The 12,890-nt window shown below is 44.4% G+C and overlaps 1 protein-coding gene and 1 long non-coding RNA gene across 2 annotated transcripts in view; both read right to left on the bottom strand.

Moving 5' to 3' along the window:
- Window positions 1-874: 874 nt before the first annotated feature.
- LOC132871113 (uncharacterized) lies at window positions 875-3,311 on the bottom strand. Its single transcript, XR_009651268.1, has 2 exons — window positions 1,581-3,311; window positions 875-1,418 (listed from the first exon to the last, which is right to left on the bottom strand). It is a non-coding gene; the product is annotated as an uncharacterized LOC132871113 (long non-coding RNA).
- Window positions 3,312-5,238: 1,927 nt separating this feature from the next.
- gpr83 (G protein-coupled receptor 83) overlaps window positions 5,239-12,890 on the bottom strand; it is a 16,271-nt gene continuing 8,619 nt past the window's right edge. Inside the window, exons 3-4 of the mRNA XM_060905217.1 lie at window positions 8,864-8,997; window positions 5,239-6,115 (exon numbers count right to left, since the gene is read on the bottom strand). Coding sequence (XP_060761200.1) covers window positions 5,452-6,115; window positions 8,864-8,997 — 798 coding nt within the window. The 3' untranslated portion in view covers window positions 5,239-5,451. The remainder of the gene's footprint in view (window positions 6,116-8,863; window positions 8,998-12,890) is intronic.

The raw sequence follows: 12,890 nt of genomic DNA, 5'->3' as shown, positions 1-12,890 counted from the left end.
AGTTACAATTAATGCCAATGAAACAAATCCACCTTTAAAATCGCAGCTTGTCAGATTCCCAAGAACCTGCAAATTAGTGTAAACTCCTCTGTGCTGAAGATATCGGAAAAATTACAGCTTTAACTCTGAGTGTTACAAAGTGCTGACACTGGAGACTCCTTCCTTACGTGTTACAGAAACAGATTATCTGTTATATACGTCCCTGTGAATAAGCTGTTACTATAGAAACGATAACGTATTTCAATTAGAACCTTTGTATTAAAGAAAATATCTCACAAATAAACAAATTGAGATAAAAGTCGGTCTTTATGTCTGTCCTTTATTTAAAAAAAAGCTGCATTTTGAATTTGTTCTAAACAACGTAACCACTAAAGTGATGTGAGGGAAATTTAGTGGATGAACATTCCTATTCTCTGTGTTTCTGTGTGTTGAGCTCAAGTGGCCTAATATACTGAGAAAGATGTTTTTTCCAATGTTGTAATCGCTTTTCTGTGGCCTTGGTGGTAATGAGCAGGGTGCTTGAGTTCGTCCTAACTACGCATCTTCTCATGATGTAACCACCTTTCCTGACCTCGGTGGTGATAAGCAGGGAGCTTGAGCGCTCCCTAACTCGCATCCGCCTGCACATACCAGAGCACGCCAGGTGCACGCTCTAACAAAGCTTCATAGAAAATCTTGAGCCAATCACGTGAAGATGCGAGCAGTAAGCGAATGCCTTTAGAAGTATAATAGATACAGCCAAAAAAACACAACTCAGAGAGCGCGTGCGTACTCTCACATCACTAGAGGTGATGTTCTGCTTTAATTTTCTTTCTTTCATATCTTGTATTCCTTTGTATGATTTACTATAATAAATAACTGAAAAGACGACTGCTAAGCGTTCTGAAGTGTTTATTGAAAATTTCCATTACAGTGATGAAAATAGACGAGACTATTTTTTGTCAGGGAGGCCGCCATAACTCCTGTGTGTGTGATGTCATTTTCCGCGAGCACACTGGAGTTGTATGAGTGCATGCTGCACTAGTGTCAGCAGGGTGAAGTGTTCTGTCAGGGACAGATGGTTGGAGACAGGTGGACGTGCAGGAGATTTTTATAATAAAGAAAAGTGGAAACATGCAAACAGTCCAAATCAGCAGGTGGAGATCGTGAACGGTAAAACAGACAAAAGGTCGAGCGAGGCACAAACAGAATATTGTAGACAGAAGCAGGGACAAATAAAGGAACAAGAAACAGGAAATCAGTCAGGAAACACAGCTTGGTAACGTGTCACAACAATGCAATACTTCGCAAAGCAAGTCTGCATTCTAGTCCTTATTTAGGCGCGCTGATTGTGCCTTAATCCCCTGCAGGTGTGTGTCATTCACGGCATGTGAGTCAGTTCGGAACCCGCGCTGTCCAGAACGCGCCGCAGAGTCCTTCTGTTGGGACAAGTAGACTACAGTATAATATTATGGTCTAGCGTGACTTCTTGCTCAATTTGTTTGCATTTCTCCACAAGAATTACAGCAATGCAGGATTAGAAAAAGAGTCAAAATAAAGTAGTGGCAAGTTTATTGCCGTTTATTTAAAAATATATTTACCTGCTTATCTTCCATCCATTTGATGCGTGACACAGTGTGCTGTTGTGCAGAATCCTACGTCACGCGGCGCCACCCTTGTTTTCATCTCCTAATACATCCATGGATCTGGCTAATCCAGTACGGCCACGCCCAGGGAAATGGCCCAATGGACTGATGTTACAAATTTAAACGTTTTTTAAGCAAAAGTCCGCTTAATTTTTCTTCATCCCAAACATCTTGTATTAATGTATAATGATGACATTTCATAACCCCATAATTTCCTGTTTAATCGCTTTAACATAAACCTGCGATCTACAGCTGCACAACTGTCACAGCTGCCGTTAACACTGACCAATCACAATCCAGAACTCAACAGCGCTGTAATCGGTTTCCTTTCACAGGCACAACAAAAGATGACAAAAGTGAAACAGAAATTATTAAAAACAATTTACAGTTGATATACACTGTACAGATTTCTGAAGTGACATCATCGATCACATGATGAGAATCAATACATCAAACACATCATGTAAGGATGCAAAGACGGGCTGGCCGTCCATCAAGAAGGGCGGGGCAATAATTACAGCTGAAAGCACACTTTGTCAGAGATGAATCTTGAAAGACGTGACTGGAGGGTTTACGGAGTTCTGCAGCGCTTCCACAGAGTCCCAGCAGCGTCATGCGTCAATCACGTCACGGCTTTTCCGACCTTAAAAGTTCTCATTAGCAGGTCTGGATCTGGGTTTCTGTAAACATGCTTACTGATTTTAAAACCGCTGTACAATAAATAAAAAATCATTTTCCTTTAGTGTCAACAGAACCATTGCTTCATTTCTATAATAAATACTGATGTGAAATAAAACAGTGTTTATGAACGTGCTGTGAAATCCTCGTTTACTTTCACAAGTTTGTACACCAGAACACTTTTATAAACTCGGTTTTGTAAACACTGCTGTAAACTTTCTCTTAAAGATAACGATTCAGGAATCAGAGCTCGTGTGTGTGGAATAAACGTCGACCTGCTCTGGAGGCTGTTTCTCTTTTCTGGAAAAATCCACCAAACAAACTAATAGATGAAAAGACTAAATTAAATTAAAGCCGCTAGCGGCCTTGACGGGCCCTCGCCCATGTGGTTCCGCAACCCAGGACATTCCGCCACCCAACAAAACAGTCACATGTCATATATTCATCAAATGTTCAAAGGTGATGTGCATGTTGCAAATGCCATGACTGCTTGACGGATGAGAGACAGACAGACAAACACTAAAGTATGTGTGTATGTGTGTGTTTCTGTGGTGTGAAAATGTACATTTATATATGTACAAAACTATACATGTGTCTCCTCCTTATCTCCATCTCACGCTGTAATCTTAAGTCATCTTAGCTTCCCTGTGTCTGCAGTGTGTGTGTGTGTGTGTGTGTTGCTAGGACAACTATCATGAATCATGTCATTTTTGTACTGATCTAAGGGTTCTGAGTAAGGTTCTGGCCATAAGTTCTGAAGAGATTTGTTTCAATTAGGGGGCGCTATGAAGTCCCTGGGCCACGCCCGGGGCCAAACGTCTGTGGCTGAGAAGCGGTTACAATGACTGATGTGTGTATCAAATTTCATGAGATTTCGTGCATGGGGAAATGCCTCAAATAAGGTCAAATGCGACAGAAAAATAATAATAACCCCCAGGGGCGAAAGTGCACAAAATTTGGCGTACATGTCAGGTGAGCTATGAAGAGTTTGCGTATGAAGTTTGATGACAATTGAGTAAATAGAAGATGAGATATAGATTTTTGAAGAATAAATTTTTTGGTATTTCCCATGTCAGTAGGTGGCGCTATGCTGTACATGAGTGATTATGAGTTGGAGAAATAAGTGTCTACAACAGCAACGCACTATCACAAGGAAGTGGTGTGAAGGAAAAGCATTATGGAATTATTTACCAAAAACCCGTTTTGGAGCAATTGCGTCGGCCAAAAACAGCGCCCCCCTGTGGACGAAAATTCCCAAAATGTGGTATACATGACATGGGAGGTAGTAAGAGGGTGGCCGTGAAGTTTGACCAAATTTGAGGAAAGATTGGATTTTTTGCCCAAAAATAGCGCCCCCAGTGGCGAAATATCACAGAAATTGGGTAACATTTCAGAAGCCCAATGAGTGATTTGCGTGTGAAGTATGAGCAGTTTTGAGCAATTAGAAGATCTGGTATGAATTTTTAAGCATGTAAAATTTTGCAGTGAAAATTGATTGACGTATAACTTCTGAACGAATTATGCCACGTGAAACGTATTTAGAAACTTTTGTCAGCCATGTCTGTAGATCATGTGTATCAATTTTGGTGACATTCCTATGAACGGTCTAGGAGGAGTTGCGCCGTGTTCGTGGCCATGCATTTCGCACAAAAGTGAAATTACCTCACTTCCTGTTGGGCGTGGCTAATGCATTGGCATTACATTTTTGTCCGGCTTAGTGAGATACATATGCGTACCAAATGGCATGCCACTACTACAAACTACATGGCAACCAGGCACCTTAATGCGGGAGGCCAAAATCACAACGAGTTAGGGGGCGCTATAGAGGCCCTGAGGCCCGCCTGGATCTGGGCTTCTGGTTCTCAGTAGCGGTGGCAGTCTAAGAAAAAGGAGCCAAATTTGGTGCGTAGTCGACCATGGCAAGCGCCCCAATAAGGGTCTTGTAAAGAGTTTGCTTGGCAAGTTTGACAGATCAGAAGCTGCAATATCATTTTTGCCATAACCCGCACCCCCAGGGGCGAAAGTGCACAACATTTGGTGTAGATGTCAGGTGAGCTATGAAGAGTTTGCGTATGAAGTTTGATGACAATTGAATAGATAGAAGATGAGATATAGATTTTTGAAGAATAAATTTTTTGGTTTTTCCCATGTCAGAAGGTGGCGCTATGCTGTACATGAGCGATTATGAGTTGGAAAAATAAGTGTCCACAACAGGAACGCACTATCACAAGGTAGTGGTGTGAAGGAAAAGCATTATGGAATTATTTACCAAAAACCCGTTTTGGAGCAATTGCGTCGGCCAAAAACAGCGCCCCCCATGGACGAAAATTTCCGAAATGTGGTATACATGACATGGGAGGTAGTAAGAGGGTGGCCGTGAAGTTTGACCAAATTTGAGGAAAGATTGGAATTTTTGCCCAAAAATAGCGCCCCCAGTGGCGAAAAATCACAGAAATTGGGTAACATGTCAGAAGCCCAATGCGTGATTTGCGTGTGAAGTATGAGCAGTTTTGAGCAATCAGAAGATTTGTAATGAATTTTTAAGCATGTAAAATTTTGCATCGAAAATTGATTGACGTATAACTTCTGAACGGTTTATCCTACGTGAAACGTATTTAGTAACTTTTGTCAGCCATGTCTGTAGATGATGTGTATCAATTTTGGTGACATTCCTATGAACGGTCTAGGAGGAGTTGCGCCGTCTTCGTGGCCATGCATTTCGCACAAAAGTGAAATTACCTCACTTCCTGTTGGGCGTGGCTAATGCATTGGCATTACATTTTTGTCCGGCTTAGTGAGACACATATGCGTACCAAATGGCATGCCACTACTACAAACTACATGGCACCCAGGCACCTTAATGCAGGAGGCCAAAATCACAACGACTTAGGGGGCGCTATAGAGGCCCTGAGCCCCGGCCAAGTTTGGGCTTCTGGTTCTGAGTAGCGGTGGCAATTCTCGGAACTGGTGCCAAATTTCGTGCGTTTTCGCCCATGGCAAGTGCCCCGAAAATGGCCCAACAGCGGAGAAAAATAAAGAAGAAGAAGAAGACGGAAGAAGAAGAAGAAGAAGACGGAAGAAGAATAATAATAGTGAACTCTTACAAGAACAATAGGGCCTTCGCCCATAGGGCTCGGGCCCTAATTAATCAGTTGACAGTGACAATCGGCTCCACTGACAGGATATCGGTCTTTCCTGATTGGCCGAGAGAGGTGGTCCTGAGGGCGTGGCTCTCTTTGTGATCAGACGGCTGGGAGGAGTCGTGACTCTCCGGCCAGGCTGCTCTGTGACAGCCGTTAGACGGCGGAGGCCTCTCGTCCGGCTCCTCCCCTTGCCCGGTGCTGCCCCGCCCCCTGGCTCGCCCTTTCCTGCACATGCTCAGTAGGTAGGTGAGCTCGGCCCTGAAGCTCTGGTTGAGCCAGCAGTAGATGAAGGGGTTGTAACAGGTGGAGCTCATGGCCAGCCAGTGGAAGCTGAAGTACATGGCGTTGTTGGAGTGGATGGCGTGACTTGACAGTAGAACCACGTAGCAGTTTAATGGGAACCAGCACACGGCAAACACCAGAACCACCAGCACCAGCATCTTGATGGTCCGCTTCCTCTTCCTGCGCTGGAGGAAGTACTGCTCGCTGGTGACATCACCGATGGCATTGCGGCGCCACAGACGACGTGCCACGGCCGAGTACGCCACCGTAATGATGAGGAGTGGCAACACGTACAGCAGGACAAAGGTCACCAAGTCCAGGTACTGATGGTACAGTTCAGATGGGTCAGGAAAATCTGGCACACACAGGGAGCGAATGATGTCCTTACTGCGGGGGACAGAGGCACAAAGATGATATGAATTTTTATACCTCATCATTTGGTACAATCACATTTCTACATTACCATCAAATCAAAAATGACTCACTTCATGATGTAAAAGAGAAAAAAAGAAATAATTGAAAAGCAAAATAAAGGGAATGTCCGTGTACATGTACAGAATAGAAGTGGAAAAGGAGTCAGGAAATAAACAGATAAAAAAAAGAAATAGTAGAATATCAGAGTGAGTGACATCCTCAACCATCATTACAATCCTCAGAGAGAGAGAGAGAGAGAGAGAGAGAGAGAGAGAGAGAGAGAGAGAGAGCAGAAAATCCTTCTCCGTGTTTGAAGTTAAATTATCATGTTTCACCACAGCTCTGAAACACGGCGTGTTTTATTTCAGCTACATTCCATTAAAATAAAACGGAGGTAATAAAAGCTGTGAAGGCGTTTCCTCTCCGTGCCGAGTGATAATCAGAGCCATAATCACTCACAGCTCTGTCACGGCACCGAGGGACGCTTACAGCTCGGCTCAGGAATAACACCGTGTACTTTATACACTTCATCACAAGCTTCAACACACACACACACACACACACACACACACACACACACTTCTTATTCATAATAAACACAAATCTTCCCTTGGTGTGATGGAGTGGAGTTGATTATTTTCTGTTTATCAGCCTGAATGAAGAATTCAAGGTGAGCCGTACTAGGGAGGTGCTGCAGTACCGAGAGTCCAACGACCCAAAAGTCTCCCAGGTGGGGACTGAAGTGAGGACAGGACAGAAGTGGAGGGCAGCAGAGGCTGTGGATGTCGCTGAGTCACGGTTACGGCACAGGTGGGAGCAATGACTTGTGGAAGAGCGGGCCTAGGTAGTAGCAGAACACCTCGCTATGACGAGGCACAGGGGAAGGATAGGAGAGCACTGGTTCAGGAAGAGGTGTGGGCATCAGTGGAGGAGGAGCGAGCCAGCAGGATGGCTGGAATGTGGCAGCAGGGAGCCTGGACGAGATGGAAACAAGCAGTGGACCACAAAGTCTCATGGGAAGAGCTGTGGAAAGCTGAACCCCATCGCATAAGATTCTTGATCCAGGCTGTCTATGACGCTCTACCAAGCCCATCTAACTTGTTCTGCTGGGGAAAGGTGGAGTCACCAGCCTGCACCTTGTGCCTGAAGAGGGGGACCCTAGAACACATCCTCAGTTGCTGTTCGAAAGCCCTAGGCGAGAGGCATTACCGCTGGCGCCACGACCAAGTCCTGAAGGCAATAGCGAATACCATCAGCAGTGGGATTAGTCACTGCAAGCGCCTCCGCCCAGTGAAGAACACCATCGCTTTCGTCAGGGCTGGGGAGAAGCTAACATCAACTGCCAGGACCACCTATTCTGGCCTGTTAGCAACGGCACAAGACTGGGAGCTGAAAGTTGACCTGGCGAAGCAACTTAAGTTTCCAGAAACTGTCACCATAACAACGCTGAGGCCAGATATGGTGCTCATCTCGGAAGCCTCCAAGCAGGTTCTTCTCTTGGAATTCACCATCCCCTGGGAGGACCCAATCGAGGAGGCCAAAATACACCGAGCTAGTGGAGGAATGCAGGAGCAATGGGTGGTGAGCATGGTGCCAGTCCATTGAGGTGGGATCCAGAGGGTTCGTAGGCCAGTCCCTCTGCAGGGCCTATAACATGCTGGGCATCACAGGAGTCAGGAGGCGAAGGGCCATCAAGGAGGCCACTGAGGCAGCAGAAGTTGCCTCAAGGTGGCTGTGGATAAGGAGAGGAGATCTGTGGGTAGGGTAGCGCTGCCTGGACACAGGCTGGGGCTTGATCCACCTGGCTGGGTCGCCTGGGTGAGCGTGTATGATGCTGAAAGACCTGAAACACTCAAGGACCTCAGGTTACAATCACTGATGTGTCCAGGTTGCATCAAGTTGATGTATGTCACAAGAATCTGTTTATAGTTACACTGAACGCTGTGAAACGAGTTGGTTTTTGTTCTCACTCACGTTACAGCAGCTATAAACACTCGCTCCCTCAGCCGCCTCTTTATTCTCCCAAAGTTAATGAGAGAAAAAACACAGCTGGTTGGTTTTTGTTCCTGAGAAACCATAAAAGAAGTGTAAACTCCTCTGTCCTGAAGACATTCCAGCTTCATCTCTGTTACACACTGCTGACACTGGAGACTCCTTACAGAAACCAATCATAAATAAACGTCTCCTTACTTTAGGAAGCTTCACCACATCAACACTTACACACGATTTTAATCCGTTTATTAGCCGAGAGTCTGCTGTACACACCCCTGTGGATGAGCTGTTACTATAGTAACGATAACATAATATAACCGTAATAAACCTGCACTACTGTCAGAGCTGCATATAGTTATAGAAAATTAATCAACACTTTCTGACCAATCAGAGTCCAGAACGCAGCAGCGCTGTGGTTTTTATAGCGATATTCACTTCCCTGAAATAAATCAGAAATCTTGCGTTTGTTTCGCATTCAGACTCAGTGCTGCACTTTTTCTTCCTGTGGATCATCAATAACACATTAAACACTGATATTCTATAAAGCTCAGTGAGAGTTCATAAATTATTCTTCAGTCATGCTCAGATAGAAAACAGCAGTGTTCCCTGTGTGTACGGTTCACGAGGAAAACAAACTGCTACTGAATTATAGAACAGAAAAGAAAAGAAATTGAAACTGCAACGAGAAAAGAGAGAGAGAGAGAGAGACACACAGAGACGTACACACACCTGTAGACAAAGGTGAAGAGTTTCTGGAAGATGGCGTGTGGTAGTGAGAAACAACTCGCCATGAGCCAAATGAAGATGATACACACAGCGCCCTGACCGGTGCACATCCTCGGCTTCAGAGGATACAGGATCACCTACACACACACACACACACACACACACACACACACACACACACACAGGAAATGTTTTGGTGTTTAGAGTCAGGTTATGCAGACCACTCAGATTATTAAAAATCACCCGTTTAACCTCAAATAAAGACCAGCTGTTTTTCTGGAGGATTTTCCTCACATTTTTTAGGTTCCATCTGACTTCTGAAGTCAGGGTTCTCAAGGAGCTTTCAAAGAGCTTATCTAACTTGGTGAAATACAATAATCAGGAGAAAAGGCATAAAAGAATTTCCAGAACATCAGACGTGCTGTGGAACACTGAAGGCTGTCATCAACAAGCGGAGAAAACGGAACACCACGGTGACACAGAGAACAGGACGTCCCTCCAACATTCACAAAAGAACAAGACAAACACTTACCAGGGAAGCCGTCATGGGACCCACAGGAACATGTGACAAGTACTGATTACTCCGGATTACTCCCTGCATGTGACAACAATGCCTCGTACTCTTTACATGTCTGGGCGACGGGGTAGGGCAGCTAGACTGAAGCCCCTTCTCACGGAAAGCATCCAAGCCCAACTGAAATCACCCCAAACCACGTGGCAAAACATGTCATGGTCTAATGAGAGCAATCCCAAAAGGTATAATAATTCCATAATTCCAAAAGGGAGTTTTGAAGCATGGTGGCGGCGGCATCGTGCTCTACAGCTGCTTTTCATCAGCCAGAACTGGGGCTTTTATCAGGTGAAGGGAATCATGAATCGCTACAAACGCAAGTCAGTTTTAGTGCAGAAACCTTCAGGCGTCTGCGATTAAACTGAAGACAGAAAGAAATTTCTCCTTTCAGAACACATCAATGATCCAAAGCAGACATCCAAATCAACAAATCGAGCTGTGCTCAGGAAATACCTCACAATTTGGTGGCTCGAAAATGTTTTATAATAAAGAGTGAGAAAATATTGATAAATTGAGATGCACCACTGGCAGACTCGATCAAAACGTCCGAGTGGTGGAATCAAATCAAAAAGGTGCTTCAGCAGAGTGTGTAGCGGTGTGCACACTAATGCAATGCAACTGGCTTACTGTAAACAGCTTCTTTATTTTCTCATAAAAAAAAAGTTTGATTGTTTTTCATTTGATTTGTACACTTTACAATTTCACATTAAGGGTATATAAAAGATCTGACGTGATTTATCGCAGGGCCATTCTTTTACTTCACAAAACCCTGATTTTTTACAGGGGTGTGTAAATTTGTTTAATCTGCTGCTTCAGGATTAAAAATAAACTTCCACAGCACTGTGAAGGACAAAGAGAAACGATGTGCACTCTCCGCACGGTACAACAGGCATCTGAGCTCTTTACAAACCGTACAGGAAAATCATTGTTCTATACAAATGTTCTTGTATGGAAACTTCGCTCTCTCTCTCTCTCTCTCTGTGGAGTTGAGAGGTCTAATAACAGACCGACTCTGAAACCTTCTATCATTCATCTCTCACATCACGTCACGTTTCCTGCTTGAAAACACACACACACTTTCTCATTCTGAAGGGTTTCTGACAGAAGAGCCGCCACAAAAAAAAAAATCAAATAACCCTGTGATTTTATGTTATTGTTTCCATAGTAACAGCTCATTGACAGGGCTGTGCAGAGCAGATGCTCCACTGATTTAACCTTAGAACAGATTAAGAACGTGTGGAATCGTTGATCTGTCAGGTGGCGTCTCTTTACATAACGTCTCTGGAAGGAGTCTCCAGTGTGAGCGCTGTGTAACAGTCAGAGGTGAAGCTGGAACTCTAAGTTCTCCGACATCTTCAGGACAGAGGAGGAGTTTACACTTCTTTACAGTTTCTCGGTTTCCTTGGACAGTCAGATTAATCATCAGTGTCACAGCTGGATTTGTAAACTCTAACTGTGGTTATTGTACAGTTTATTTTTTATTTCGTACCTCACAGAAGCTTTACAAGCCAAATGTGGTGTGGAGTGGGCATAAATAAATAAATAAATAAATAAAACCAAGAAAAAGTGCTGAGAGGAAAACGCTGATTCGTCGCTTCATTAATTAAAGGCTGTCGTCTGATTTATGAACGTAGCACACATCTAACAGTCGGCTCGTCAGAATTAAAAATCACATGTGCCTTGTTCCTGCTGATGTTAATTTGTTCCGCCACAGAATAAATTAATATTTCATAAAGTACTTTTTTCATTCAATTAGTTGTTATGAAACTAAGTGTATGCAGAGCCTCGACACCACTGTGAGTTTTATTCTCTGGGAACGGCGACTCGGTGAGAACGCGGCGACCCCACGGGCAGCAGTGAAGACGGAAAACTGGTGTGGAGACTTTGGGAAGTAAACTGGGAATGGTGTTTCAGTTCCTGACTGTGATGTCACGGATCTGTCACTTCTGTTGAGTGTGAAATGTTGGTGTGAAAATGGAGTCGTTAAAACACTAAACGCAAACAGGAACCAAATCACACAGTCCGTGTACAGAGTGGAGTGAATCACACAGTGAGGATTTAATACTGAAAACACACATCAGGATTCACACCTCAGACTGAAGCGTTATTCAGAAGTTACACACGTGTGGGAGGAGTTTGTAAAACTACACAGGGGCGTGTCCAAGTCCAGTGCCGCTGTCTGAGAGTGTAATGTACACACAGCAAGGTCACACTGAAATATTAGGAAAAATAAAGGCTGATATTATTCAAGAGATGAATGACCTGGTTAATCTATCCATCCATTATCTGTAGCCGCTTTATCCTGTTCTACAGGGTCGCAGGCGAGCTGGAGCCTATCCCAGCTGACTACGGGTGAAAGGCGGGGTTCACCCTGGACAAGTCGCCAGGTCATCACAGGGCTGACACATAGACACAGACAACCATTCACACTCACATTCACACCTACGGTCAATTTAGAGTCACCAGTTAACCTAACCTGCATGTCTTTGGACTGTGGAGGAAACCAGAGCACCCGGAGGAAACCCACGCGGACACGGGGAGAACATGCAAACTCCACACAGAAAGGCCCTCGCCGGCCACGGGGCTCGAACCCGGACCTTCTTGCTGTGAGGCGACAGCGCTAACCACTACACCACCGTGCCGCCCTTGACCTGGTTAATTAATGATTAAAATAGTACATTCCATTTAAAAGCAACACAAGGTAAGAATATTAAAATTAAAAAAATATCAATTTTAAACTCATTTCAATGGCACACTGACATAAGGAGAACGGCTTGTCTTCTGTTCTGAGTTCGCACCTGGTTCACCTATTAGAGAGCTCGGTCACTGTGGTGAGAACTGCGGGGCCCACAGAACGCTTTACGGCACAGCGAGAACCACATTAAGGCACCAGGAGAACCGCGGAACGCTTTACGGCACTCTGATTATACTGTCGAAATAAAAGATTTCCACACTTGGATCAATTTGATAAAAATATTAAGAGGAAATGTTAGAATCCCTAGAGAGGAGAGAGAGAACGAACATTCACATAACCTTGATTACAGTATGATGTTATAACTGTTTTGTTATATAGGAGTTCCTGTTGTTGATGTCGTAGTGTGTGTAGTTTATAAATGAAACTTTATGAAGGGATGTGAACACTAAAAGCAAGCTGTATATCCGGTTCTCTGCTGTCCGAGCTTTCGGCTCTCAGTGTTTGATCTCCGGTCGCTTTACGTCGAGGCCGTCTGAGTGACGTCACAATGTCATTACATCACATTTACATCACCGCCAGCAGCGTCACCACCGTCACAACACGGAAATCTGACGGCTCTGATTCCCACCGGAGCCTTAACAAAGTATTTCTGCAAATGTTACTCGGTTGATGGAGGGAGATTAACGTTTCAGCTTTATCGTTTTAGTCCCGTTCACACAGCGCACCAACGGGAAATATACAGTTTACACTGGGAGAGGGAACCG

This window comes from Neoarius graeffei, chromosome 23, assembly GCF_027579695.1.
Source record: "Neoarius graeffei isolate fNeoGra1 chromosome 23, fNeoGra1.pri, whole genome shotgun sequence".
Classification (NCBI taxonomy): domain Eukaryota; kingdom Metazoa; phylum Chordata; class Actinopteri; order Siluriformes; family Ariidae; genus Neoarius; species Neoarius graeffei.
Note: the sequence above shows the minus strand (reverse complement) of the source record. Positions and strands in the feature narration are given on the sequence as shown.